This window comes from Amblyomma maculatum, chromosome 2 (assembly GCF_055883805.1).
Source record: "Amblyomma maculatum isolate TAMU_Amacu chromosome 2, ASM5588380v1, whole genome shotgun sequence".
Lineage (NCBI taxonomy): Eukaryota > Metazoa > Arthropoda > Arachnida > Ixodida > Ixodidae > Amblyomma > Amblyomma maculatum.
In genome coordinates, this window is record NC_139345.1 from 3,586,918 (window position 1) to 3,612,313 (window position 25,396).

A 25,396-nucleotide genomic window follows, 5' to 3' on the forward strand; every position below is an offset into this window, starting at 1 on the left:
GACATCATGTATATGACAAAGCTTGGTGATTAGGAGATGAATTAAGTGCAGTTATTTGATCAACATATTTATTTTAAATTATAAGAGGCACAATTTCACTGATGTTGGCGGGCATCAGAAAATATGCGGATAATATTAACTAGTTGGATGCCTAACTGATTTTGGATAATAAATTTATCTGGCAGTTAGGCGACTAGTTTAAATTAGATATTTTCAGCCAGCCATCATTATTTGAGTAATAGAATTTCGAAAACGCGATTACCCCTGCGCTGTTTCAGCGCACGCGGGATAGGCAAGGGGGCGCGGAACATCACCACTATAGTCTCATCATTTGATGGCTGTTATATACTTGGTTAGAAACCAGAAAAGCCAGAACCAGAAATATATTGGCTCATTTATACGCACGTCGCTACGCTGAAATTAGTTTTATTTTCTTTTGAAAAGCGCTCGTTCATCTCCGCGCGACGTCACCACAGTAAACTTTGCATTGCCCTAAAGTCGAAAAGAGACCTCGTTCGATATGCGCTGTAAGGGCAGCTTTTCCTAGCAGATGGAGGCACTCTTGCCTTGCTGCTTCTTTGTTCGATATGTATGCGGGGATCCTGAACGGAGCTTCACCGGTCTACTTGCAATCCTGCTTGTGACACTGCAAGTTGTATAACGAGTTACGACAGAGCGTTGCGGGCCGCTCAACCCCTGACAGCTGGCTAGAGACGGAAAGCGACTCACCGTTTTTTTTTTCTTTTTTTTTTTTCGTAGCAAAATAGGCAAGTACACGCCCCAATAATCTATCACACCACACGGTTTTGCAGCTAGTGCATCGGCGACGAGAACGTTCGAGTAGGATTTTGTGAACGATCTGTTAGCTTTCGCTACGCACATCCAGGCTTAACCGAGTTCATCTGCCATCCCCCCCCCCCCTTTTTTTTTTATGTCTTCTATTGTTTTGAGATAGCACCGTCCAGGCCGTCCACATATATCGCGCAAGCCGGTGTTTCTTTCCTGCTTTATTATTATTATTATTATTATTATTATTATTATTATTATTATTATTATTATTATTATTATTATTATTATTATTATTATTATTATTATTATTATTATTATTATTATTATTATTTGCCAAAGGAAGAACGACGGGTATCTCCAGAGAGGTGGCGGCGTCTTCCTCTCGCTCCCATGTCTTGAGATGCCAAGAAGGACTTAGACGCGTGTAGAACTCGCTAATTACACCGCTTATGATTCAGCGCTCGGCATGTATGCAATGGGCCATTGGGGCAGCGCTAGGGATTTTGACCACATGTCAGTGCATGGGGCACCTTGCATTTCGCCTCCACCGAAACGCGACCACCACGAGTTACCGTGTTACTGGCAAATTATGCCCCTAATCGCAATAATAACTGTCGTCAAGCAAAACCTCTCCCGGGGCTGAGAACTCGCGTTCGGCCTGCTCGGTGGCGCGAAGCACACTGACGTGGAGCGACAGGGACGGGCTCCTGATGGTGCATTTTAATCTGCGGCAAAAGAATCCCGCGCGAGCAAAACGAATCGGGACCACCTTCCAGCGCACCTTCCTTTTAGGATTAATCTCGGAAACTAGAAGAAAAGTTGGTGAAATTGATGACGGTGAGAAATGGACTGAGCAGCAACAAAAACTCATCGAGTCCAGAGAACCCGCTCGATAACAGACAGCACTTCATATTCCTTATCGTGGTGATCATGTTCCTCGTCTCCACCACTGCCTCCTTCGTCCTAATTTCCTCAAAACCGATTGCTGCATGAGACGAGGAGACACCACTGGGGTTGGGCGTTGTCTAATGTTCCACTGCGTGCGCAAAACTTGCCCCCAGGCCGCGTTCCACGTGCCTTCGTCTCCAGACTCTGCCGCACCCACCGACGTATGTACAGTGTACCGGCGTAGATCGCTCGACGCCGTGATATGTCCGTCCGCCTCACTGACGCGTGGAAAAAGGCGGGGTTCCGCGCTTCCGGTCCGGAGACGCGTTCGCCGCCGGAACTATCGCGGTGCGGACTGCGATGCGATGGCTGGCGTGTGCGGCTCGCGCTCTCTGTATGAGGTTAACGACGTACCAGAAGGCCACACGCGATGCAGAGAGCCAGTTACGGGCCTATACGTGCCTTCACGTGCTCTGAGGCGTCCTCGCGCCTGGACATGTAGCTGTCAGACTGTCGCGTGACTGCTGGCCAGTGTCGTGCTTACGAAAAGCCCGGTTCTTTCTTTCTCCCTTGTTTATGATTTTTTTTTTTTTTGCACCAACCCTCCACTATGCTTTTCCCGCCTAATGGTTATCTTTGCTTCAACTCTGTCCCTTGGTCATACCATTGCGCCAGGAAGCGTCGACGCAAGCTTCTCTGCGCGGCTTTCGAGGGAATCCGGCTTTGCCTTTCCGCTTTGGTGTTGTAAAAGAAGGGTACGGCTTTCTCGGGGAAGCTGATGCTTGTGTGAGCGCGCCTGGAGAAGGCGATTTCGAATATCCGCTTTTGCTTCGGTAACATGTGAAGAAAGTGCGGAGTCAGAAGATAATACAGACTGAGGGAAAGAAGACATAGACAAAAGGGAGAATCAACATACAGTGCACGTCTTGCGGCAACGTGCAGAAGCGCGCGGTTAAACTTGATGCTACGGACGGTCGTTTAAAATCGCTTTCGTGCTTCTTTCCTCTTTTTTTTTTTTTTTTTCTCTCAGTCGGCGCCGTCCGCGTAACTCGAGCAGCTTTCCAGCATAGAGCGACCGTAATCCTTCCGGCGAAATGTGTAGAAAGAGCCAGACGTGCCTTGGTTCAGTTTGCAGTGCCAATAATATAGCTAATGGATTGTCTCTGCTGTCGAGTGGCCTCTTCACAACGGCGCCGGTGGATTCAGTCTTTCTTTCACCCTCGCTAGGTCGTTTCGTCTCGTACCGTCGCGCGCGTGCCTTCGCAACGCAGCGCCCGAAATAGCGGGGGCCTGCTTCAGTTTACATGTGCGCTCCCCCTTTGGACGAGCGGACCGGCATAGTAATTGTCTCCCCGTAACATTCACTGCCGCATGTTTGTATATCTGAGCATGCCGCCGCGAACGCCGTGTTGCGGGCTGTACTGTTGCAGCGATAAAGCCGTTTTCATTCACCGAAAGAGCTCTCCGCACACTGCAGCGGCGAACCATGCCCTCGTTCACGACTCTCTCAGCGGCCACGTATGTTCTACTACTATCGGTGGTGAGCGGGAGGCGGAGGGAAATGCTGAGCGCCTCCTTCCTTCGCCTTTGCCGTTCGTTCCGCGGCTCAGCTAATACCACGCGCGTGAGTAGAGTGCGCACACACGCACACAGTCGCGGGAGACAGGGGTGTGCAAGTAGTCCCCGGAGGTTTAATCTTTCATTCAGGTCAGGCGAGTGAAAAAAAGCCCGTGCGTGTGCGCAATTCGAGCGCAGTTTATAGTGTGCTTTTAGTGGACGTTGACACATTTTGTGTCTCTTTCTTAGTTTCTGTTGGCGTTACGATTCGTGCTAACACCGCAACGTTTCTCCTCGATACTCGAAAGTAAACGACGGGGACAGCGTTTGGTGCGCGGGCGAAATCAGTGTGTGTATGCGTGACGTACTTACGTCGCCGGCGCCCGATAATGCAGCGCGCTCCTTGTCTCGATCGCGTTTGATAAAACGTGCGTTCCTCGCCCTGCGGCGTGGGAATTCGCGGAGTTGTGACAGCACGGAATCACAGCGGACGAGAGGGTGAGGCCGCGGTGCGTATTAAGGTCTGAACACGAGCTGAATGTAGAGGGGGCGCGCGTATTTGTACAGTGCGAGCTCGCATGCAGGCGGTCGTCCAGGCCCTGACCTGCCGCGACTAAAGTTAAAGTGCTCCCGAATTTGATTGTTTTCCGAGAAGGCTAAACAGTGGTGTGGCACACCGCATTGCAGCGCATATTTCGGTCTCCTGCAAAACGTCCCGTCTCCGGCGTTTTGTTAGCGAATAAAATATTCCAGGAACATGCCGCAATATCCTCTCCTTTCTGCCTTGCGTGTGCTACCTGAATCTCATTTTAGAGCAGGCATTTATATCTCATTTGTCCTTTCTTGCTATTCCGTGCTGTTAGCTCCCTTAACGGCGAGTGCATGTTGCTATATATTACACGAAGCCGGCGCCAAGGATATTTGTTTCTGCACTGCATTCCGCTTTAGTAGCAGGAACGACACTCCGCCTCGATGATTCCTGATGTGATATATTTTCCAGCTACGCAGAAGGTACAAAAGAGGGTGCGTATTTGCGAGGGCCAGAGGGAGTAATGAGGCGTAGCCCCAGGAGACTTTGTTTTCATGTGCACACCACGCAAATGAGCCCGGATTGTATGCGCTGCCATTTGTTTTGCCACCTCCAACGCGGTTTCTCGCGAACCTCAATTAGACGCTTTTTTTTTTCCGCGCTGCAACACGTTTCGACGTTCCACTGCAACCCCGGCGCAGACGGGGGTCGTTTACCTGTCCAGCCTGGGAAATAGATGGATAGATTTAATTAGGCCCCTTTCGTTTGGATGAGCGCTGCGCGCGTGTAGAGGTCGCAATCTTTTCTCGCTTTTTTTTTTTTTTTAAATTTCGCTTAGATGCCGTACCGCTGTTTGTTCGCGGGAGCTTAAATTGCGAGCACTGACGAGTACATCCATAACGCCCTCCAAAGGGTCAGGCAATGATGGCTGTTCTTTTAAGCATTACGTGAGGAGACTCGATGGGTTTGTCTTAAAAAAAAAAAAAAAATAGTTGTCTGGTCCCGCCTACAAGGTTCGTCGAGTTGCTATAAACGATAAGTGGGACATTGCCTTTAGGACTTCTCGCGATGTCGCGACTTCTTTTGCCTCCGCGGTATGAAGGCATCGATTCTTTCTTGAGCTTATTAACGTCATCATCGTCAGAAGCAGCAGTCGAATCGAGGCCATTTTAGGGCAAATTTCTCCGAGTGAGTGCCGTGCGCCACTTAGCTGATTTACCACGCGCTCGTCAGTTCACTTCCGAAACCGTGTACTTCCGCGGAATAGAACGCAATATATCCCGCGGAACCATGAGAGACAATACGGCCTGCGGCGAATTTGGGACTTAACGCAGACAACTTGCAGTAGGTCGGAAGGAAGAGTTGTCGCTGAAGGTATATATTAACTTTCGCCGTTTTTTAGGCGCGCATGAAATGTATTTGCGACGTGTTTTTGCAAGGTTGGGTTTATGTTACGCGATGATCGTTCACTTGTTTTCTTGCTGCAGTCGTTTCTTCGCACTTGTCATTGCTCAACTGGAAGAGAAGCACTGCTATAGGCTTCTGCGCGCCACAGTGGGGCCGCCAGATCTTGGACTTTGACCCCCGCTACCGAGAGCCCCGACTGCGCGAGCTCAGTGATGTGACGCGGGCTCCTCGCGTCCAGTTTCTGCGTTCTGGATCTCCTCTGGTCACATTCATCATTTAGTGCATTTTAGAGCGTAAGATCTGTACATCTACCATGCCGAACCTCAAGATCATCTGGCTCCGAACGTTTGAGCTTGAACTCTCCCGTTGTACGGCAAACATCGTCGTTTTCATTCTCCAAGGTCATTCATCTGCGCAAGTCATGTACTGCGCATGTGCCCGTATCATCTGTGCCTCGCCACAACTGCGCTGCGAAAAAACATTGCTTCGACTGGGTTTCAAACACACGCCAGAACAAACAGATTAGCGTATCTGGATCAGCTTTCCTAGATCGCCGCAGCCGATCACGCCTCGTGTAAAACTGCACCACACTTTTGCTCTACGCGTCTTCGTGAAACTTCATTTTCGTCGCTTCTTCATTTAATTTAGGTATATACGACATACACGTATGCGTCATCTGGGCGAGTGCGGGCGATGTCCGCGAGCGTCGTGTCGGGCGGATCCACCAGGCGACGGGATAAAAAGAGGCGGCGTGGCGTAGATGAGGCCGCTCTCGTTAAAGACAGAGACCGCATACGCGAAAGACAGGCTGCCGAGTCAATTGAACAACGAAAAGCCAGGCTTGCCCGTTGCCGAGAAGCTTACCAAGCGCAGAATTGAGCGAGCGAGGATTGAAGCGGCAAAGGCGACGGCGACTCATGGCTAACGCTCATGAAACTTGGTTCAAGGATAGTTGAACATCTACATTTTTTTCCCACTGTTGTTAGCCGACTGAAATCCTTTTCAGTTTGACCTTTGTTGCGCAATTCTTGGGGTTGAACTAAATGTGTGTTTTTTTTTTTTTCTTTTTATGTTCGCACATGTGCCCGACATGTCATCAGTAGAGATAGGAGAGCACGGAAAAAACGGGAAACATAAAAAAAAAAAAGCTTTTTTTCTCGTTTTTTTTTCTAGAGGCATTGAAAACAGGAAAAAAAGCACAAAGTATGGTACCCTTAAAAAGCTTTTAAAATGTGTGCTGATCCTTTAATTTTATAGATGGCTGCTTCTAAATAGAAAAGAACAGTGAGAGGGCTGCAGAACAATATTTTTTATTTATTGTCATTTAGCTTTGGTTGCAGAATCTAGTTAGTTCAGAAGCTTAGTGATAAATGCTTAATCAACTGAAACACTGCAATATGCCGAAATGCTGAATTTTTGTTTTTTCCTTATTCTGATGACTATCGAAGCGTTAAAACTTGAAATGTAACGTCGTTTCGTTCATCTGTATTTCCAGTGAAGTACAAAGAGAAGCTAGTCATGTCGTAGTTTCATCGTCGAGAATGTTTCTCTCGGGCGCTGATACTTTACACTGTCTAAGAAACATTACAGAAAAACTACACAACTGGCAGCTCAGCTATGTATATTGACTAGAACAAACTGAGAAGCACATGCGCAAGAAAAAAAAACAAAAAAAAACGTCAGCATATTTTTGTCACACGGCTTATTATACTGGAGAAAAAGTAGTAAACTTTGAACTTCCAAAACCCCCAAAAGAAAAAAAAAAAAAGCCGTTGATGTCAAATGACTAGAATATAACTTAAAAATGAAGAAATGTTTCCGATGCTTTTTTTTTTCTCGCATGATTGATTTGGAGGGCAATGCGATAAACTTTGAAATGCACATTAAAATTCACGCATGCACGCACGCACGCACGCACGCACGCACACACACACACACACACACACACACACACACACACACACACACACACACACACACACACACACACACACACACACACACACACACACACACACACACACACACACACACACACACACACACACACACACACACACACACACACACACACACACACACACACACACACACACACGCACACACACACACACACAAACACACACAAACACACGCGCGCGCGCGCACGCACGCACGCACGCATATGGTCTCATCGCATGGATGGTCGGTGCGATGAGAGATGTATGGTGCAGGGCGAATATGTTGAAGTCGAAAAGTGGAAGTGCTGTGACAGAGCTTGAAGAAATATAGAAGTAATGAAGCCTGCTGAAGTGTTTGTACATTCAAGGAGGTGCGGAGCTGTGCCATACTCTCGTGAGTGTAGTTTCCTGTTTTAAAACGAATCGCACGATTCTACAACGATTCCAGAAACTACGTTAAGTAAACCTGATGCGGATTCCAAATAATTAAGGCATATTCGAGCTGAGGTCTGGCTAGAGTATTTTGTACCAAAAATTTTGTCAGATGTAGCCATGTAGAGTATTTTTGGAATTAATCCTAGTGTTTTACTCGCTTTACTAGTGATGTATATCGAACGTGGTGATTCGAAGTTAGGCTAGTTGACAAGATGACGCCCAGGTATTTGAACTGATTGACCCGCTTAATTGACTGGAGCATCATTTATATTATGAGAAAATGATAAGGTAGAGCGACGTGTAGTGAATGTCATTACTTTCTATCTATCTAGTAAGAACTTTTGAATTCAGTTTAAAAGGCTGTCATAAAGAATAAAATTCTCAAAGTTTACAAGTAGACGGTGATGATGAACCCTGTCGAAAGCTTTCGAAAAATTATGAGCACAGCGTCAGTCTGACCTAATGACCGAGTGACAAGTTCGAAAAGCTGTGTTTCACAGGATTTCCCTCGCTGAAAGCCGTGTTGCTGGTTTGGAAAAAGCAGGTTATTATTTACCAAGTACTGCATAATATTGCTGTACAAGATGTGCTCTAGAATTTTACATGGGGCTGACGTTAGTGATAACGGTCTGCAGTCGTTGCGATTTTCGTATTTGTAGATGGGGATGACGTGCGCGAATTTCCAGTCATGGGGTAGGGTGCTGTTATCTGTAGATTACTGAAATAACTTGCAAAGAAAAGATGAGGAATAGGGAGTGGTAATTATGAATAATTTAGTGCATATACCGTCCGGACCAGGACTTGATTTGTTAGGAAGACGGTGAATAGCTTGTAGGACTCCCTCTGGACACACAATTAACCAGTTCTGGCATATTACCACACTGAGAATGACGTGAGACATATGACGGTGGCATGTTCCTTTCAGCAGTAAATACGCTGGCAAATGATCTATTGAGTTGGTTGGCAGTTTCAAGTTGTGAGAGTTGGGGGTTTTGCGTCCTGTAGACAAGGCTGAGTTCTAGACTTGCCAGGATTTACTATTTTCCAGAAGCGTTTGGAATTAGTTTTTACAATTCCTGGTAGTGTGTTATTAAAGAACGAATGTTTAGATGTTTTTGTTTCTGTTTTACAAAAACGTGCAATACTTATATACCTAGTCCAGGCATCAGGTTTATTAGTATGCATAGAAGTGCGGTAAGTGCGAACAATCTGGCCAAGAATCAAGGTGAAAGCGGACCATACTAATGCTCCGGCTCGAGCCATCTTCCCAAGCGTCGTTACAGACTAAGAAATAATAAGAATCATGACGATGACCTACCAATCGCAAGGAACGTCGAATTTAGTACGTAGTTCCGTAAACTGGCTCATATACGCGGCCGGCACCTCATTTGTGTTGCAGGATATAATTGGTATATTCTGGTTTGGTTTGGTTAGCGGCGTTTAACGTCCCAAAGCGTTTTAGGCTATGAGAGATGCCATAGTGGAGGGCTACGGAAATTTTGATCACCTTAGGTTCTTTAACGGGCACTGGCATCGCACAGCACACGGGCGCCTAGCTTCTCGCCTCCACCGAAAAGCGGCCGTCGCGGCCGGGATTCGACCCTGCATTCTTGGGCACAGTGTCGAGCGCCCTAACCACTGTGCCACCGCGGCGGGACATTTGGCATATTCTAGTAGAGCTCACCACTTAGTGGCAATATCGATGGAAGAACTATCGGTTTAATCTGGATATACATGACTGCTTGTGTTGGCACTTGAAGCCACAATGTTCGCGTATACACTTGTGTGCGGACGTATACGGTTACATAAGATCGGGCGACGAGGCGCCGTGGTTTTGGTGTCACAGCCTACGGGCAAGTTTTGGCCACTGAGTGGTTAACTGTTGAAATTTCCCGTTACTACATACATAGCCTTTACATAGGCCTGCCGAGTGGACCTTGCAGGCATCCTAGCTCCCGACAGACCCTAGCCGACGGATGCAACGCTGCCGGCCAAACAACAGCACAGCAGCACCCATCATACACGCGCACCCGATAGTGCGCGCGCGTGGTACCCTTCGTCTTGCCTCGGAGATAGGGCAAGAGGGGGAGCAATCCTTCCGCCGCTCTCCCCTTTCGCCGCGATGTTTTCGCGTGGCCTCCGCCGTTCAATCGCTGAAAGGCGTCTCGCTCCCGCGGCGGGCCACTTGAGGGCGCGCTGTTTGTTTTGACAGCGACGCCGCCACCACTCCGGCCTCCCTCTTGTCTCGGCGGCGGCCTTCTCCGCTTCGCCGCGCGTTGAGCCTGCAGAGGAAGAGGCTCGCGTAGCATTGGTGCTGCTTACTTGTTGTCTGGGTGCCAGCCGGCGCGCGCTTACTATAACGGCGCTGCTCTGTGTTCGTTTGTGTTGCCCCATTTCTGTGTGGGGCGCGCGCGTTTCTAACGTAGCGAGTTGCATAAATAAATAAAATAAAGGATACATGCTGGGAAAGACGGGAATACGAAATGCAACGAACGGCATGACGGCGCCGTTATTGCAATTCTGCACAAGGACCAAAGATGTGGAGCGCAGAGATTATCATTACAGATATTTAGCTTGCCAGAGACGTACTGACGTAGACGTGTACCGATTTGCTGGGCCCTTCCTGCGCGCTCGCATTGACAGGGGTGAGTGATCCTCGCGGCCACTGCGCCTGCGTGGGAGGGGTACGGTAAACCGCTATTCGTCTACGTCAGTACGTCTCCGGCAAGCTAAATCTCTCTATTATTGTCGTCGGTAATCGGTGCTTGGATTTAGAATCTTTGATGCATTGTCCACTTCTCAAGTGGAGGACCTCGCAAAATTAGAGCGCCTGGTAACCATGCGGAGCGTGTGCTCGCGCTTCCCGGAGCTTTCCCGCAGCACACACCGGAGCTTCCCCGCTCGCTCGTGTGTGCTGCGGGATAGGCGACTTTCAGCGCTCTCGTCACAATTCCCACCGAGAGGCGGCGGGGCCACACTGGCAGGTGTGCACTTGAAGGCACAGCCTACTGTTGGAAATACTCCGCTTATTCGCACCACCTTCAGTGCGTCACGGGCGGCCATGCCGTCTTCTAGACTGCACTTGAGCTGAAGGCTCACGGTGGGCGAATGGCCACATCCGGTAATGGAGAATACACGTTTACGTGACCCGTTGAATATGAATGCTTGCTGGAGTTGCAGTGTGGACTGCTGCCGCCACTTCGCTTCGGGAGATAGGAAGAGGTCGGAGATTTGATACTTGCGGTTCAACCTCTGAAGTATTTTCTTTTCTTGTATTGGGGGGGGGGGGGGGGGGGGGGGGGGGGCACGGGTTGTCCCAACAGAATACGATGTTATCACCAACCTTGTGCAAGGAGCAGGAGAAAGTAGCTAACTTCGATAAAATATATGGCCTTCTAAAGAAAGATCCATTCTGATAAATGCTCATATATGCTGAGAACTCCCATTTTGTGCGGCAGAGATCCTTGGGCACAGGCCCACGCTACAGTTTCCCGTATTGATTTAACTGCCAATAAGTGGTATGCGTTCAGCGCGCCCTTTTGGTCACGGTAAAGAGACAGCGAATTGTTTGCCTTCCGAAATAGTTTCGGAACATAAAAATGAGCTTGCATGTACAAGCACACTAGACGTGCTGGTTCCTTCTCATTCTAGATCCGTTCCTTTTTTCTGTGTGTTCTGGGTATCGATTTTTCACTCGCCCTCGGGCTTGCTTGGATGGCGTGTCAATGCACGCGACGTGTTTCTCTCTGCGTCTTTGTCTCGGCATCAACGCACGTGGGGAATAAAGAATTAATGTCGCAGGTGTCGGGTATCGGCACTGCAGCTGCTGCCGTAGCCGTGTCCTCCCATTAGCATCGATTGGTGTATTGACCGCGCGAGACAGTTCTTCCAGCACTGGGCCCGTGAGGACTACGCCGTTGTCGAGGTGATGGCCTCGCTAATGAAGCCCGCTCGCGTTGACGAATCCCGCGCCGAGACAGATGACCGTGTTGGCCGGCGGCGCGTCAGCACCGTTCGTCGGCGGGAGCGAGTCGTGTTGATACTGCAGAGCGGGGTTGTATGGCTTGGCATTAATTACGCGCAACCGCATGGACGGCGGAAACACTGCAGTAAACGATTAAAAAAAAAAACCCACTGTCAGTATAATACGCGTTAAAAAACTTTTTTATCATTCGTTCTTGTTAGGCCAGTTTAGAGACGTGTGGACGGTATACATAACTGCAGGCGCCCGCTGCCGGTAGGTTCCAGCATAGTCGTACTGTTTAGGAAACCTGTTCTTTAAAAGACAAAAAGAAATGTCGCGATAGATAAGCCACACGTCGACTGGCTCTCACAGAGCTAGAGCGTCTTAACCGCTGAGCCACCGCGGCGGGTACTTTCGCTCGTTGTAACCAGGTTAAGGGGGGTTAAATTTCCGCCGTTGTCTCTGCTATGTGTTCTCTGTCGTCCCTTTGTTGAGCTCCGTGGGAGGCACCGTGGCTGCGTGCGTGCGTGCGCGCGCATGTGTGTGTGTGTGTGTGTGTGTGTGTGTGTGTGTGTGTGTGTGTGTGTGTGTGTGTGTGTGTGTGTGTGTGTGTGTGTGTGTGTGTGTGTGTGTGTGTGTGTGTGTGTGTGTGTGTGTGTGTGTGTGTGTGTGTGTGTGTGTGTGTGTGTGTGTGTGTGTGTGTGTGTGTGTGTGTGTGTGTGTGTGTGTGTGTGTGTGTGTGTGCGTGCGTGCGTGCGTGCGTGTGTGTGTTGGGGGTGCGCTTGAATTTTTAGTGCGAATGCACTGTTCCACAAGGTCTAACCGGGATTTCAGGATGTACGCGGCTAATACTGCGCCTTTCCTTTCCTGTAAAAATTACTAATGAGATTATTATTAGGGTATGTAAGATGATAAATAGTGATGATGCTAATTAGTAAATACTAATAAAATAAGTAGAACATGATACTTAGGTAGATAAAATAATAAACTACAAACTAAAATAATAAAATAAATAAAATAATATCTTGCTACGCGCCATGATTGCCTGCATAGGCGCTCCGCGCAATTGCTGCGGTACGTCATACCACGCCAGGATGTTGAGTAAGCCTGGTTCTTCTGCTACCTCGGCCGAAGAAGCGCGCCGTGCCCAGCGGGCTGAGTTGGAACGGGAGAGAAGACACCGTAAACGAACTCGTTGTCGTGCATACCCTAGACCGTAACCAAATCGCAACTTAGGGCAAAAAAAAAAAAAACTGCCGACCAATCGCTAAACCGAATTAACCATTCTTTCGTTTAGTTGTAACCCTGCTATTTCTTTCTTTTTTCATGATCGCCCTCCCACCAAAAGACCTAGGGCGCACCGGGACTCTGCTTACTTTTCTTTAATGAAGAATATGGCAGCAACTTTCCACGTTTCTACTCGGGTTAGACCGAGTCGTTTCACTATTAGTCATCTCTTGGCCTTGACTGCAGGTAGCCATAGGCCTGGGCTACATGATTGAGAAGTTTGCAAACAGCGTCTTGATGCGGCAACTTCACAATCTCGATGACCAGGCGAAGCGGAATTGAGGCACCGTAGACAACATAAGATAACATAGACAAGTGTGGCCATCTCGTGTCGAAAATCGCGGCTAGATGCGACAGGACAAGCATAGTATAGTAATCGGTTAAATGTGAGATTTTTCTTCACGACGAATATATTCGTCATTGATTACATTGGTATAAAATCACACGGAAGGGAAAGGCTTAAATGACATAACTTTTTTTTTTCCACCACTTTCATTGCGCGCGTTGCGGAGTGCATAAAATTCGTGCACGAGGTAGCGTGGCTGTGACATCGTGGCCCTCTCTACCAATCAGGATTTTCCGCTTTCTGCTATAACTACGCCGACGAGGGCGACAGCGGTTGGGGGTAGGCCGTTATGTAGGACCGAGGGTGACTGCTCCTGGCACTGATGGGGCTAGTACAGGTAGGTCACCGCCGCTTGCGGCGGGTGCTAGCCTGCCCGCCGTATTTTATCTGTTGTAGGCCGTCATTGCACCCGCCACCGCTTCGGTGGTGGACGACGGCTGTTGCGGCGCGCGCCTTTCTCTTCTTTTTTTTTCATCTCTATTTTATTTTCTTCTGTCCGCACGAGGCAGCGGAGGTGGCTCAGCTACAGAACCAGTAGCAGACCGTGCCATTTTCTTTTTCTTCTTACAGTCGCAACAACAACAACAACGGTTGTTCTTCGACGTGGGATCTTTTCGCTGTCGCATACACAGTTTATAACTAACTGACCTCGACGCCCTTTCGACCTTCTTGACGTAAATTTAGGTGTGTTAGGAGAGCCAGCCCAGCCAAAGCGTTGCCCAGTTCACCATCCTCACATGAATGGGCTGGCGGCATTGAACTCTGCAGACATCTGTTAGGTGGCTTGCGTGCTTCGCGGCCGTCGTGAGCACACCACAGCGTCTCGTCCAGTTGCAGAATCGGCGTGCGCTCTTTCCGAGAAGAGCCGCGCCTGGCACGAGCGGACACGCCGTTTCGCAGGACAAGAAAAAAGACAAATGAATGGAAGACAGCACAGAAAGAATTCGCCGCAGTGGTAAGACGCCCGACTACTGTGCCGGAGTTCCCGGGATCGAATCCCGGCCTCGGCGGCTGCGTTTCGATGGAGGCGAGACGAAGAGGCGTCCGTGTGCTGTGCGATGTCAGCGCACGTTAAAGATCCCCAGGTGGTCGAAATTACTCCGTAGCCCTCCACTACGACCCCCCTTTCTCTCTATCCACTTTCACTCCCACCTTCCCCTTCCCTTACGGCGCGGTTCAGGTGTCCACAGAGCAAGTGTGACAGATACTGCGCCTTTCCCTTCCTATGAACCAACCAACCAACCCAACCGTCGATACTTGTTTATAGCGGCCGCACACGTCTCGTGAAAGGGCCTGCGACGCCCTTTCTGCGACGCCTTCTGTAAAAAACTATCCTCCTCTTTCGTACGGCGTACATTTTAGTGCGTCGCCCGCGCCTCCCGACTGAGTAAAATTTCTCCTGCGTGAAAGAGGGACCGAGTTCTTTGGCTTCATTTGTTTGTACGTACTCTTCTTGGCTGCCGAAGCTGCGGCATTTGCTTCGAGTGTGCCGTAACACGTCTCCCTCTTTGATAGATAGCGTAATCGAAAGTGCGCGCACCAAGAAGGGGGGAAGAATGAAAGAGGCCCATGGAGCACTTTCGATCGCGGGGATGACCATTGCGCGCCTTTGCTGGTGTTTTACGCAAGCGCCCCACTCGCCGTTCGCGAACCCCTGCTCGTCGGAAATGGGCAGCGTTCACGATGCCGCGCACTCTTTAGCCGCGCTTCGTTCGCGCGGAGTGTGCGGCGAAACTTCGCAGGCCGGTCGGCTTCGCTTCAAGCGACTGAGGTTGGCGCCGCGATTCTATGCTAGCGATTTCATGCTTCTAAATAGGGAGGCAACGCCTGTGGCTATCACTGCTATCACTGGGGGTGCCTAACCGAACGTTTCTCTGTTTGATATATATATATATATAGTTCTCCTGAGCCATCTTCTCGAGTTGTGGAGGCCGTGAGGGCTCTTATATTCTTGTAATAGGCCACTGTACGAAGCTCTAAATCGGAATCCGCCCGGTACAAAAGTACGCAAATAAAATTGAGGAATTTGAAGGTTTTCACAGGTTAGGCGCTGAACCGTGGCAAATGTGCTCCACCAATGACAAGCGAGGTAAAACGGACTAATGATACGAAAGCAGCATCCATGCAACACTGTTCAAACTTAGCATCGTGACGCACTAATTTCATAGATGAATTATTTATTTTACTTTGCCGCTCCCTTGCCTAGGGCATATCTTCTTTTTTTTTTTTTTTCGGGGGAAGGGAGGGGGGGGGGGGGAATAAGTAGAGAGGTCAGGGAGTAGTGTGATATGTGCGTACACGGTGCCTTTCAGCAAGCTTCGAGTGTCTCTCTCTCTCTCTCTCTCTCTCTCTCTCTCTCTCTCTCTCTCTCTCTCTCTCTCTCTCTCTCTCCCCCCCCCCCCTTTTTTTTTTTGTCCATACCGCCGTTATTTCTTGCGAAATCCACCTATCTGTGATTGTGGATTAATTGTCCAAGCTTCGGTGTCTACCTCGGATATCGGAAGAAAGAGGCGAAAAACGTATACCTACGTGTGTAAGGTATTGTTTGCGCAGAAATAAAGTTGGGGAAAACTGTCGCAAGGGAAGTTTTAGAGTTGTGTGTCTAAAGTTTCCCTCTCTGTGTGCAGGTTGAGCGGCGGCGCATGCAAGCAGCCGCCGGTGTGCCCTTGCATGGCTGAGGACAGCGGCCAGTCATGGGCTTTGCGTGCTGGGCTCGGGAAGTCCGCCAAGGTGAGCGCCGTCTTTGCATCTTGACGAATTAACTGCGCTTACATCGCTCCCTTGTCTGACCTGCTTGCCAGCGCGTATGGCCATCGTTTTGTTCCGGAGAGGCTGAGCATATTTTGCTGAATATACCGCCCATGTGTCTACTGCATAGTCGTTATTGGTCGATTGGTCGAAGTCATGCGGAGCCCTGTCGTTACGGCGACTCTCAAGCCTGAGACGCTGTGGGAAGTTAAACACCGTAAACCTAATCTGACCTAACGAGAATTTCTCTGGCAACAATTACTGATGGCCAGCTGAATCATGGATGACGTCGCGGCACGAAAATTTAATGACGTGGCTACTTTATCACCTGACTTCTACTCTCTCACGTGCTTCTCTCTCGGCAGCCTCTGCAGATGAAATCGCTATGATGTCTACACGGCTCCTCCTCCCCGAGTTGTGTACTACAAACGATGCGGTGCGTGCACGCATCACTACTCGGGATAGATAGAGGCAGCTAATGGATTGACGCTCATCTTAGGACAGTAATTAAGTGACGATTGAACTGCTCATTTTTCATTCGAGTTGAACTTATCATGCACGCCGCCTGACTGAGAGTCCACGACGTGGCTACCGTGTTTCGTGTAACATCGATTGTCTTTTTCCGTCGCAGCGCTTCCCCACTACCTTTACTATAATTCAAGAGAGAAATTGCTTTTAAAGGAGTTAAACGAAAATAAAATAAAGGAAGGGCTCATTATCTTCAAGCGCTTCTAGTTCAAGAATCTCTTTACCCCGCTCTTAGGGAAAAGCAGACTTTCCCCATTCCGCTCCCTACCAGGAAAGCTGTTGTCGGGTCGTCGGAGGCAAGTGGCATAGAAGATTGCTAACCCCGCAGCCGTGCACACTTGTGCATCCGTGTTGCCCCGGGTATCTTTTCTGTTCTCGTTTCAACCCGTTTCAAATACATTTCCAATTGTTTTACTCCCTTTTTTGCTCCCATTTCTCTCCATCTTGGTGATCTTCAAGGATAAAGCAGAATCCGTAGATAAGAAGAAATCAGTTTCCGTACAGGTTTTTGTGCGTGTGTGTTCCCTCTCAGTGTTTGCCGCAGCTGATTGGACATTGTGTTTTCTACACGAAACAGCTAGCTCCCATGGATCCCGAGTGCATGTTCTCGATCCAATTAGCGCCGGAGCTGTCCTCGTTGGGATTAACAAACGTCTGACGTTTGGCGAGAGATAGGTAACGCTGACCTGAACCAATTAGCCGTTCTGATGCAGCCAAAAGCAAATGTGTCGCAAAGGTTTATTGTTTCACGGACAGTGAAGAGGAAAAGTAATCCGCATACTTCGCGTAGAAATGATTGAGCATTCTTTTTACAACATTGCCTTTTAGTGCACGTTTCCCTGTTCTGCGGAGCCGGCGTTGGCGTTCGTGCTCTCGGTCTAATTCAGCGCCAAACTGATTGGCCTGCGGGCAGTGACATCACGCCCACCACTGCTAATCGTCATAGCAGTTCTTCGCGTTCAGTATGACGTCACGATTGATGCCATCATGATTTCATACACTTGCCTTCAGAGAAGACAAGAGCTTAAGAAACTGCTTTGGGAGAATGCGAAAACATTATTCCGCGACGTTTTTACTAGCTACTTATCACTAATTGCAGCAGTAATTATCTTCTCATTAATTAGGTTGTTATTGATTATATTTATCCTTCATTGTTATCACCAGTAATCATTATAATTTTGGCATAATTAATTACTCATATTAATTACCATTAACTCGATATGACATCACCTGATGACGACGTCACATCCGGCGACACATTTTGGTGAACATTTTGCGGTCAGGTTTTGGGGACACATCATAGCTTAAATGCTTTCGCCTTAATAATAACTGATAAAATACATTACAAACTCACTATCGCAAACCGCTGATCGTGCTGTGAGGTTTTCCTTACTGCGTAAGCTGTACGATGTTGTGCCTGGCCAAGGCCGCCCAGAAATTCAGCCGGACGCCAAACTTCTTCGGCGAACGCCTCCTTCACAAACTTGGATACTTCTCTGCAAAGCACCAATGCACTGGAGGCGAGCCGTACCAAAGGCACAGAAGCGACGTGTTTTAACATGCGCTGAACGTCCAGACAGCACGGCGCGCCGTGGCCCTGACGGTGAACCCCTTCTCGCCCCGCGGCATATTTGAAGCGAGAGCGCAGCAAGCTCTCCCATTGGCCCTGCGAAAGTGCTGCCGTCGGATTGGACCATTTTGAGCGTCAACGGTTCTCGGCAACGGAGTCTCAAGTGCTTCCGTTCGAGACTCCGAGTGTGAGTTCGTCACGAGCGTCCATCGGGAGCAGTTCGCCCCCTGACAGTGCGGACGCGGCGGAATCTCCCCGGCCGTCGCTGCGCGAGAACAGTCGCGTATGGCTATGTTAGCTTTCGGCCCCAGAGCCGATCTTGTTGTGTAAATACATGTAAATAGTGTATAAAGCCTTTTCTTCATCTCACCAACGCCGACTCGGATTCATCGCTACCGCCCAGGAAGCTGACAGCCCTCGTTCACGAAACGGGTGACGAGCGCTGCGTTACCAGCTCCTTGGCACAACCCTGTTGACGGTGGGCTACTGTGTGATAAACCCACTGGCACAACAACGAGTGCATTAGGCGAAAATACCGGCCTGTGTTTCTTTGTGGCCGCCTATTGAAGCCTTGGGCGTTCGTAGCGCGCCTCCATGCAGGCAGTTCACGCAGAGAGCGAGAAAGCTGCTCCGAAACCTACTACGCGCCAGTGAATCACGTCGGCGATAGCACCTGAGCGGCTTATCCAAAAGCTGAGTACAATGGTGAAGTGTACACCTTTCAACAAATGGTAAAAGCATTAAAAATTATTAGCCAGCCATAAACCGAGCCCAAGTAAAACGAAGTGTAAGTACAGAAAATGTCAATCATTAAATCATTAGAGTCATAAAACCAGCCTAAGTAAAGTAAGAACAAATAGCGAAATTTCAGACAAGAGGATGCTACCAAAGGGAAGAACATCACTCCAAGAATCATCCAGTCCTGAAAGCGCATTTTTGCTTCCGCACACCTTCGCATCAGATCACCTGAGCATCTGTAGTAATTCCTTTAATCTACGAAGACCGTTCATTATACAGTCGGATAAAATTTAAATTTCTGTTTCTGAAGTGTACATCTTAGGCTTTGTACACTTCCTCCGCCCCTGCATACAGTGTAGTAGAAGAATTATAGCGTTCACTGTGCGCTCGGTCTAAGGGACCTTTGGTGAAAAACGCTTTCCGTTCAAATATTGCTTCATCTGCCTTGGGAAACTGCCAGAAGCTCTATGGCGCTGTGTACAGGCGGCGTGGGTCAGGCACCCTTCGTATTTACAGGAATAAAGAGGGGAACGCGCGTCGAATTCTTACCGCGCATGTGAAATGGAAATCGTGACGAATGTGTTGCCTCTGCGAGGGCAAGTGCTGTATAAAGTGGCACTATAGGACAGCGCCATACAATTTTGCGTTATAAGGTAGTTGCGTAGCTTTTTTGCTACTATAACTTGATGTTTTGTTTGAAACCAGTTAAAGTGAGCATTTATTGCAGATAAAGATCTCAGTTGAGAGTGGAGCAAACTTTCTTCCCGTACTTCGATGATGACGTCGAGAAGATTATGGACTCCGTAGTAAAGGTTGAAGTGCATGGATGGAAACGGGGTCTATAGCCTCGGTGATTCGTAGGAAAATTGAATTGATCGAGGTTTGCAAAAAGCAGGCGACACCTCTCCGTAAATTTCTGGCTTTTTATTCTTCTCTCTCTTTTTTTTTTATTTATTTGCAAAAGCTTCAAATGAATAGGCCGACTTCAGTTTGGCCTGAGTGGCCGAACTGGGTTGAGTTTAATTATTGCAGTTTCACAGCGCCTATAGCCGCGCCGTGAATATCGTCACTTGTTTACTCCTATTTCACCCGCAGGTATTCTGTCGCTCAGCTACTGCCAAGCACATTGAGAATTCACTAAAACAAATCAATTAAAATTTAAATTTTGATTGATTTTTTTTTATCTGTACTTAAAATGTAACGACGACGTTCAAACATTAGCAGGTTTCAATTAAGGCAAAGCCGAGTTGGACGTGCGAAAGCGCGTTTGTATTATAAGGTTCTATTTGGGTATGGAAGCATGAACGATCACCCGCCGGGTTGGCGCATTGGTTACGGCGCTCGGCTACTGTTCCCAAGGACGCGGGACCGAATCCCGGCCTCGGCGGCCGCTTTTCGATGGAGGCGAAAAGCAAGGCGCCCGTGTGCTGTGCGATGTCAACGCCATAGGTCGGCAGAATCACGTGTGCTCACTCAGAAAAATTTGGTCTATCTGCGGGCTCACTCTCACTCAGACTCACAAGGCCCAGACTCACTCACACTCATGAACTCAAACTCACGCAAGCTGGCGACTCACTCGGGCTCACTCAGACTCATGAACTCTAACTCACGCATGATGACGATTCACTCAGGCTCACTCAGACTCATAACTAATCTGGGCTCATTCACTCATCTCGACTCACTCATTTTTGACTCGCGACTCATCTGCACTCACCCAGTTCAACTCACGACTCATCTGAACTCAGACTCATCATGGACTCACTCATTTCAACTAGCAACTCATCTGAACTCACTCATCTCGACTCACTCATTTTTGACTCACGACTCATCTGCGCTCACTCCGACTCACGACACATCTGAACACAGACTCATCTGGACTCACACATTTCAACTCACGACCCATTTGAGCTCACTCATTTCGACTCATCTGAACTCACTCATCATAGAATCCCTCATTTCTACTCTCGACAAGCAACGAGTGACGGTCCTAAAGCTTGTATAGGTAGGCGGAATGCAGTACCGAGAAAAACGCGGGAAATAAATAGAAAAAGAATGTGTAACATTACATGATTAGACTGTTTTCTTCAGTAATGAATGAGTTGAAAGGTTACAGGAAAAGGAAAAAAATATGATGGGGATTATCTCTTTTAAGCTGATTATAGTACGAAAGCTTGGTCTTTTTAGCTATAGCACGGGCCAAATTTTTATGTGGCTATGGCCGATTTGATGGTTGCCATCTTATCGGGCACAGTCAATAATGGTTGGATACCAATTATAAAGGTGAAACTTCGAAGGCGGCCTGGGCCAAATTTTGGAAATGGTAATGCCCAACTTTATAGGTAACCGTAGTGTCGAGGATGGTCAATGCAATTAAGAACTGATCGCTTTTGATGTAAATTGGCCAAAATCAAATTTCGAGGGTTGGTAAACCGTGTGTGACCCAAACCAAAATTTGGAGGTCACCACCGTGTTCGCCGTAATTGAATTATGTTGTCCGTTCATTTTGGTCCGAAATCGGCTCAGGTCAATCTAGTGGGGTGTGAGGACCAAATTTGAGGGTGGGGCTGGTCAAATTTGGAGGTCACCATCTTGTTCGCCATAGTCATATTAAATTGGACAGATTTTTGCCCAAATCAGTCGAGATCAAATTTCGGCGATGGGTGGGCAAAATATAAGGCGGCCCTGGAGGTCACCATCGTGGTCGCCGTTGGTGAATTATGTTGGACAGGTTTTGGACCAAATCGACCGAAGCAAAATTTCAGCTATGCCGGAATGCATTTAAATTAACCACGTACGTAGCCACGTATTTGTGACCTCCTCAAACAGCCTACCCAATTAGAGCAATGGCACACAAAAAGAAATATCGAACAAGATTCTTGGTCTGTGGTGGTGAGCCTGTGACTTCTTTCGCAATAAGAAAGAACATTAAAAATGTGGTTACACAGTGGTCTCTTCGAACTTAGCCTGATATTATTAGCTATGCACAGCTAGCCTGGCTCGTTCGCATCGCTGTGCACCAATGAGCTGCTAACCCGTGAAATGACTTGCGAAATATTCCGAAGTAAATAAACAGCAAAGGAAGAACTATATAGTCACTGCAATACAACACGCCAACGAGAACAAATGTTCGATTAACCTGCATTAATCGCACACAGTCAAAATAATTGCGTAACAAAAAACTACGAAATTGCTCTTTATCATCAGCTCACCAGAAAGCTTATTCATTATTAGAATTACATAGGCAATTCGAGTCCGCTAGGATCTAATTAGCGACTTGTGCCCATTACTCACTCGATCACTTCAGATCATGATTCTTCAACCTCTGAGCAAGAATTCATTTGATTTCATAGGAACTTTCCAGGTCGGACACGGCAAGACTCAGATCATAAACTGAAAGCGAGTCCGGACTCACTCACGACTCAGGTCATGATCCAATTGTGAGTCCGGACTCACGACTCAGATCACGATCTGAGTGTGAATCCGAACTCACTCACGACTCAGATCATGATCTGAGTGTGAGTCAGAACTCACTCACGACTCAGATCATGATCTGAGTGTGAGTCCGGACTCACTCACGACTCAGATCATGATCTGAGTGTGAGTCCGGGCTCACTCACGACTCAAATCATGATCTGAGTGTTAGCCTGAGTGAGCCCGAGGGAGTCGACTCATGAGTGAGTCCGCCGACCTGTGGTCAGTGCACGTTAAATAACCCCAGGTAGTCGAAATTTCCGGAGTCCTCCACTACGTCTCTCATAGGCTTTGGGACGTTAAACCCTACAAGCCAAGCCAAACCATGAACGATCAGCTTGTCTAGTGGCGGCTTAGTTTTCTCGTAAGGTTACGTATCGATATTGCCGCCCACTGTCGGCGACGACGTTACGTAGACAGAGCCGCGTTTGCTTCAGATAAGCGTCGACAATAGAAGAGAATTATAATTACAAAACGAAAATGCGTCCTGTAACAGAGAGGATCTCCCGCGTTCCCTTTGTGTGTGCGCGTCTTGTCAACGTGTCTCAGGTCGCACGTTGTCACCTTGCGCGTCACATGTTCCTTCAGGCGATGGCGCGTGCATCGGGTGTAAATTAATTGGCGTGATCGCTTCCTTTGAAGACGCACGTGGCTCGTTTTTGTTTAATTGTTTCTTGTCGTTATTGTGCATATTGTTACGTGGTGACAAGCAAGAAGGCGGTACAGTTAACATGGCGACAAGATGAACGATGATTTAATGGCTGGCCTAGCGCGAGGGCTCCTCTCGAGCCACGGCCGATCTTCTTCTTCGCAATAATATCATCATTACGATCAGCCAATTATTGATTTATTTCGGAATGTAAATCGTTAATTTAGATGTATTTCCTCGACATGATGTATGTTATGTGCAGTGTCTCCTGTTTTTAACCGTGTACGTTTTCAGTTTTATTCATTCGTCATCACACATGTCAATGCATAGTGTCGAATAAAACTTTTTCTAAACACTATTCGCGTGTTTAATCCCAGCCGCGTTTCATTGGAAGCGACGTTCAAAATAACTGTAGACGTTTCATGGTATAGCTGTGAGAGTAGCCGCGATATCCCCATTAATACGCGTTGTTAGTTCTTAGTCTGCGTTTGCCCTGTGTTCTTCTCTTGTCCCGTCCTTTTGGCGCAGTTAAGTTTTTTCAATAATGCATTACCAACTAGCCCCCCATCGTACTCTATTAGATTTCATTAATACCGCCTTTCAATCCCCCCCCCCCCTTTTTTTTATATATAAATATAGGAATGGAAAGGCGCAGCATCTGTCACATGTTTTCTCTGGGCACCTGAATCGCGCTGTAAAGTAAGCAAGGAAGTGGGAGTGAGAGTGGATAGAGTAACTAAGAGATAGCGTAGTGGAGGCTTCGGAGTTATTTCGACCATTTAGGGATCTTCAATGGTCCCGCCGTGGTGGCGCAGTGGTTAAGATGACCGACCATTGTACCGGAGCACCCGGGTTTGAACCCGACCGCCAGCGGCATGCGTTTCGATAGAGGTGAGAGGAAGAGGCATCCTTGTGCTTTGCGATGTCAGTGGACGTTAAAGAATCACAGGTGGTCGAAATTTCCGCTGGCCTTCTCTGCGGCGTCTCGCATGTAGCCTTAGTCGCGTTGGGACGTTGAAGTCCATAAACCGAATATCAAACCATCGAACCGTCGTCCTTAGCGGCCATGACCTCCGAGATCACCCAACCCCCGCGCACGGGTATGATCTCGGAGGCCATGTTACGGCATGACCCGCACGAAATGAAGCGTTTGAGGTGACTTTCCTTCGCGGTATTCAGCCGATTTCGTACGGGTTCTTCGTATCCATGCGTTATCTGACTTTATCCCGTGGTTGTGCTACACGGCGGCCGGTCATTCATGAAGCGCCAAAAGTGCAACCCGCAAGTAAACAGTCACGGCAGTTCTGACTTCTTGCAGTGGGTCGACGAAATTGCATCTGAATAACGCAGATGTGGTATTTTCTCGTTTTCTTTCCTTTTTTTTTCATGCGATGATTTTGATATCCATTTAAGAACGAAATATTTTCTTGCGTGATGCGAAGGTGATATCGAACGCAATGTGTTCGATTTTCTCACTGAATGGGAGCGTTTTGTTGCACATCACACATTAGAATCTAAAAGGAAAAGGAATATGATTTATTCTCAAATGTATATGGACACATACCTAGAACGGGTCACAGGTTAAAAGAAGCTTGAAAATGCCTGCGGTCTTTACAAAAACAAAATCGCACACAAGCCCGCCAACTGAAATTGTCGAACAACACATGAAAACAACAGCAGAAAAGCAACAAATGCAATGAGTAGAACTTAACAAATTCTATTTACGAAGTACAACTTGAAATCATTTCGTAGGCGATTGTATACGCTAGACCGGCCAGATTCACAACTTTTGAGAATTTCTTTTAATGAAATTTTTGGAAGTTACCATTTATCAGCGGGTTGGGTTCCAACGTATTTTTACGTTTTATTTAACTTTACAATATTGAGCGAAAGGTTCCGCATTAGTGGCGAAGGACCAATAAATTTCCTCTCGGTGGCATTGCTGTACATGCTAGAAGGGGCTGCACTAGGCTTATTTTTGCGTGCGTGCATGTATGTGAGGTTATTTATTTCCCCGCAAACTCTGCGAGTAGCTCTGCGAGTAATATGCATTTGCAGGAGTGATAAATTAAAATCGCTGAAAGTAAAAATAAATGTAATCGATGTTTAAAAAAAAATAGAAAAAAAAAACACTTTACCGCTCGCGGAGAAAAGATAACGTTTGCGGAGCAAAGCTAACGAGTTGGCTGTTTCCGTTCCTAGTGCGCATGTCGTGAAAAAATATCCATGTATACCAAAAGACACGAACTTGATTCGAAAAGAATGCAAATTCTCCGCGCCACTCCCCTGAAATCTATGACGTCTTTAACGAAAAGATGGGTTGCCACCTTTTGGGATCCGGCCAAAAATGAGTGTCGACGCAGGCATGATCCATGCGAGCCAGTGGGAGGGATAATGACGGCAACTGTTTTTTGTTTATTTGGTTGTTCTACCTTATAAAAAACACCCAGTTTTCAGTGAAAGCTGTGCCTGAACACACGATGACGTTCTGTCGACCGATAGTCCTATATATGCTAGAGGCTCATGTCCTTCGGCAGATGCTGAATACGC

General features: G+C 47.8%; 1 protein-coding gene across 2 annotated transcripts in view; it reads left to right on the forward strand.

Annotated features, from left to right (window-relative positions):
- Positions 1 to 25,396, forward strand: part of ATP8B (ATPase phospholipid transporting 8B) — a 146,701-nt gene that overhangs the window by 54,433 nt on the left and 66,872 nt on the right. For both annotated transcript variants that reach the window (XM_084593110.1, XM_084593111.1), the window contains exon 2: positions 15,770 to 15,872. In XM_084593110.1, coding sequence (XP_084449236.1) covers positions 15,836 to 15,872 — 37 coding nt within the window. In that variant the 5' untranslated portion in view covers positions 15,770 to 15,835. The remainder of the gene's footprint in view (positions 1 to 15,769; positions 15,873 to 25,396) is intronic.